General features: G+C 34.2%; 1 protein-coding gene across 1 annotated transcript in view; it reads right to left on the reverse strand.

Annotated features, from left to right (window-relative positions):
- Nucleotides 1-8: 8 nt before the first annotated feature.
- Nucleotides 9-3,312, reverse strand: part of LOC119589208 (F-box/LRR-repeat protein 6-like) — a 37,521-nt gene continuing 34,217 nt past the window's right edge. Inside the window, exons 9-11 of the mRNA XM_037937808.1 lie at nt 2,938-3,165; nt 1,995-2,232; nt 9-1,714 (exon numbers count right to left, since the gene is read on the reverse strand). Coding sequence (XP_037793736.1) covers nt 2,019-2,232; nt 2,938-3,165 — 442 coding nt within the window. The 3' untranslated portion in view covers nt 9-1,714; nt 1,995-2,018. The remainder of the gene's footprint in view (nt 1,715-1,994; nt 2,233-2,937; nt 3,166-3,312) is intronic.

The raw sequence follows: 3,312 nt of genomic DNA on the forward strand, positions 1-3,312 counted from the left end.
TATTATATAATATATAATCTCTTCTCTTACTCTTTTATTTGCTGGGATGTCCTGTGCAAGTGTTGAAAAATGTATCTTTGACTAAATGTTGTTCCACATGCTGATGCTAAAACAATATATCATCAGAACATTACTGTATTGCTTTCCCTTCAATTTAATATTACCTTGGCCAGAAAAGGTAGATAAAGAAAAGACTTCAAAAATAAAAACGCTTCTCCGGTCACAAGCTTCTAAACATAACCATTTGATTCTTTTGTCCGGAGATGACATGCTCATGATAATTCATAGTTGCCTAAGTCTTATTTCTAAATTAGAAAAAAAAAAACATACTTGATAAAATAAATATCAATAGTTACAGTAGTAAATAAATAAAAGATGTAAATAAAAATGGCCCTAAAGAGTAACTACCTCAATACAGATCTAATCTCGCACAAGTCTGATTTACATACACAAACTACAGCCATGATCATTTTTGTTAGTTATTCTTCACATCACTTTCATTTGTATTACAAATAGTCTATTATACAATAAGTATCAAATGTTCAAATGAAGGAAATAGCATCCATTCTTTATTGTATGATATAATCATTCTCACATCTGTTCACAGTGGAAAAGTGGATATGGTTTTTCAAATAGAAAAATCTGTCTATTTCAAAATAAAACATCTGCTACACAACAGCACTGGACATTAAAAGTCAAAAAAGGCATAAAGGATAAACTCTTATAAAAAGTAACTTATTAAGTCTGGAAAAGACAGTCTACGTACAGCCTCATTCTTTATAATCTTAACCAGCGAAACCGCACCTTAACATCACACCGTAGTATATATTAGACAATAGCAAACTACCTTCCGCACACCACTTACTACTGATGAGAATTATAAACCAATGAAGCGCTTTGACAGGGGGCTCTACTTCCCAATGGTCAACAAGTCTATGACGGAAGATACACATGAAAGGAAATGACCCAGGAGGATTGACGGCAGGGCACATCAGTTGGTGTGTGTATAAAAAAAAAAAAAAAGAGCAAGATTATTTTTCTAACGGCAAATGAACACAATCATCATTAACCCGAAAACAGGATTCTTCCCATTCAAAAAATAATTTCTTCGGATTAATGCAGTACAGAGGGCAAAGAATATCCCCTCTGGAATAAAAACAAGGCTCCAGTTATTTGACTATGAATAATATCAAATGATGTTTTGTCACACTTCTCTGAGAACAGTGACAAGTCAGAAACGATTCGTTATTAGACATCAGAATTAGAAAAACAAAACAATTCAGGAGATGTAGAAAATAGGAAACAGAAAAGATATACATTAAGAATATATGAACACTGGCAAAAATAAACCTAAACACTGGCAGGATAATATTAAAGTGAATAATATTACCTCTGGAGAACCTTCTGGTAAAGACTGAACGATGAACACACATTATAACCAGATTTTTTACATCTTGGAGCACGTAGGCTTCCTAAATAGAACACATCTTCCACGCTTTGTTCATAGACTGTAAAGCATTTACAAAACAATACACATTACCATTTCTTTTATGGCAAAACTCCATGAAAGTAATTTTGTGACCCCAACCAAGTCAGCCTTCCATGTAGAGAGAAAAACTTACATTTCTTTGACATGCAGTAATTTTCCTCATTTATATGATGGGAGGCAAAATACATTTGCTTTGTACTGGGCACATGAGCTGGGCAGCTGGCTCTGGAATGAAGATCAACTTTTATAGGAAATAAAACATTATACGGTATATCTCTAAGACAAATCTTCCCCAATAATGAAATTTACACCAATGTCAATGTTATTTCTTGAAACACCCACCAAAAATGGTAAAAAAAAAAAGAGGTTTCCCAGTCAGTTTATGAAATGATACAGTAATAAAAGAAAGAAAAAAATCTTTAAAGCAAAGGTCTAATATCTTTTCATAATTTTTCTTACACATAAAAATGACAAAAGACAAACAAAACAAAAAGAAGTAATCTACCTTTATGGACTAGCCCACACTGGCCTAGTCGTCATCGTCTTGATCTGGATTTTCGTCAAATTTACCCTTTGCTATGTCTGCACGGAGCGAGATCAACTGTATGGCCTCATGGAATCGCTTCAGTCCCCTCGGCAGGGCTCGGCATGAGGTCAAGTTGATGGTTTCTAGGTGCTTACACCTTGCTAATACTTGGCGGATGGGTTGGAAGGTCACTGAGGACCCGCACATATTCAGGTACCTGAAAGGGAAGACGTTATTCAGAAACAATTACACACTTACAACTGAATCAGTTTTCATGGAGTAGTCGGAAGTGGAAAATTCTCTAATAATTGTCATGATAAAAAAAACAGGCCTTTTATAATCAATATAACAATTTTCTAAAATCTGATTTAGAACAAATGAAATTAATCATACTGGCGGACTGCCTTTAGAATCAAGGAAAATGGTTTTTACACTACTCTCTATGCTTTAAGCTACATCACATAAATTTTTTCATGGAATATGGCATAAAGTAGTTAGGTACTAGTACCCAGTACCTAACTTATCTACACCCTAAAACTGATTAATGAGTCAATTTAATTATTGCTATCAACAGAATTATAATTATTTTCATCTCTCTTCCAATTTTTCAGTAGAAGCAATATATTTAGGATAAAATTAATCAAAGAAAGAAAACTTGTATCATTCTGAAAAGCATTCTTGCAAGCCTTACAGGTATTAAGGAAGTGCAGAATATTGGGAATATACTAAAATTTCAGTACAAAATGAAAGGGGGTAATTTGTGTAATGAAGACATTGCATATTCAGTACCTGTCTACAATAGTGTAAAGAGGTTCACATATGAGATTCCCCTACCCCAACACAGCGGAACTTCTTGTAGCAAGAGGAATAAATAGAAAAACAAAAAGTAGAAAACCTGAGCATCTATAACCAACCAACTCACCTGAGTTTATTATCAGATTCTTCCGATATGGCAATGAGAGCTGCATCAATACTGTCTGCATTAGCAGTCCACGACAAATCCAGTTCCACTAGTGAATGTTGCCACTTGCGCACCACCAGCTCCAGGCGGTCAGAGTAATATTTGGGAGATGTGGATCCGGCTAAAAACAGGTGCTCTAAATCCCACGGTGGAATGCGGACTAAAGAGGAGTCTGTTATGTTGATGCACCTGAAGTAGACATGAAACTTTAGTTTAATGGAAATTTCTGTGCAATATATCAAATACAATACAAAAATCTATGTAAAATGTTAACAAAAATGTAAAAATTTATACAAAATCTAAAGCAAAATACAAAATCCATACAAACTATCATGT

The sequence above is a fragment of the Penaeus monodon genome, chromosome 25 (genome assembly GCF_015228065.2).
Source record: "Penaeus monodon isolate SGIC_2016 chromosome 25, NSTDA_Pmon_1, whole genome shotgun sequence".
Classification (NCBI taxonomy): Eukaryota; Metazoa; Arthropoda; class Malacostraca; order Decapoda; family Penaeidae; genus Penaeus; species Penaeus monodon.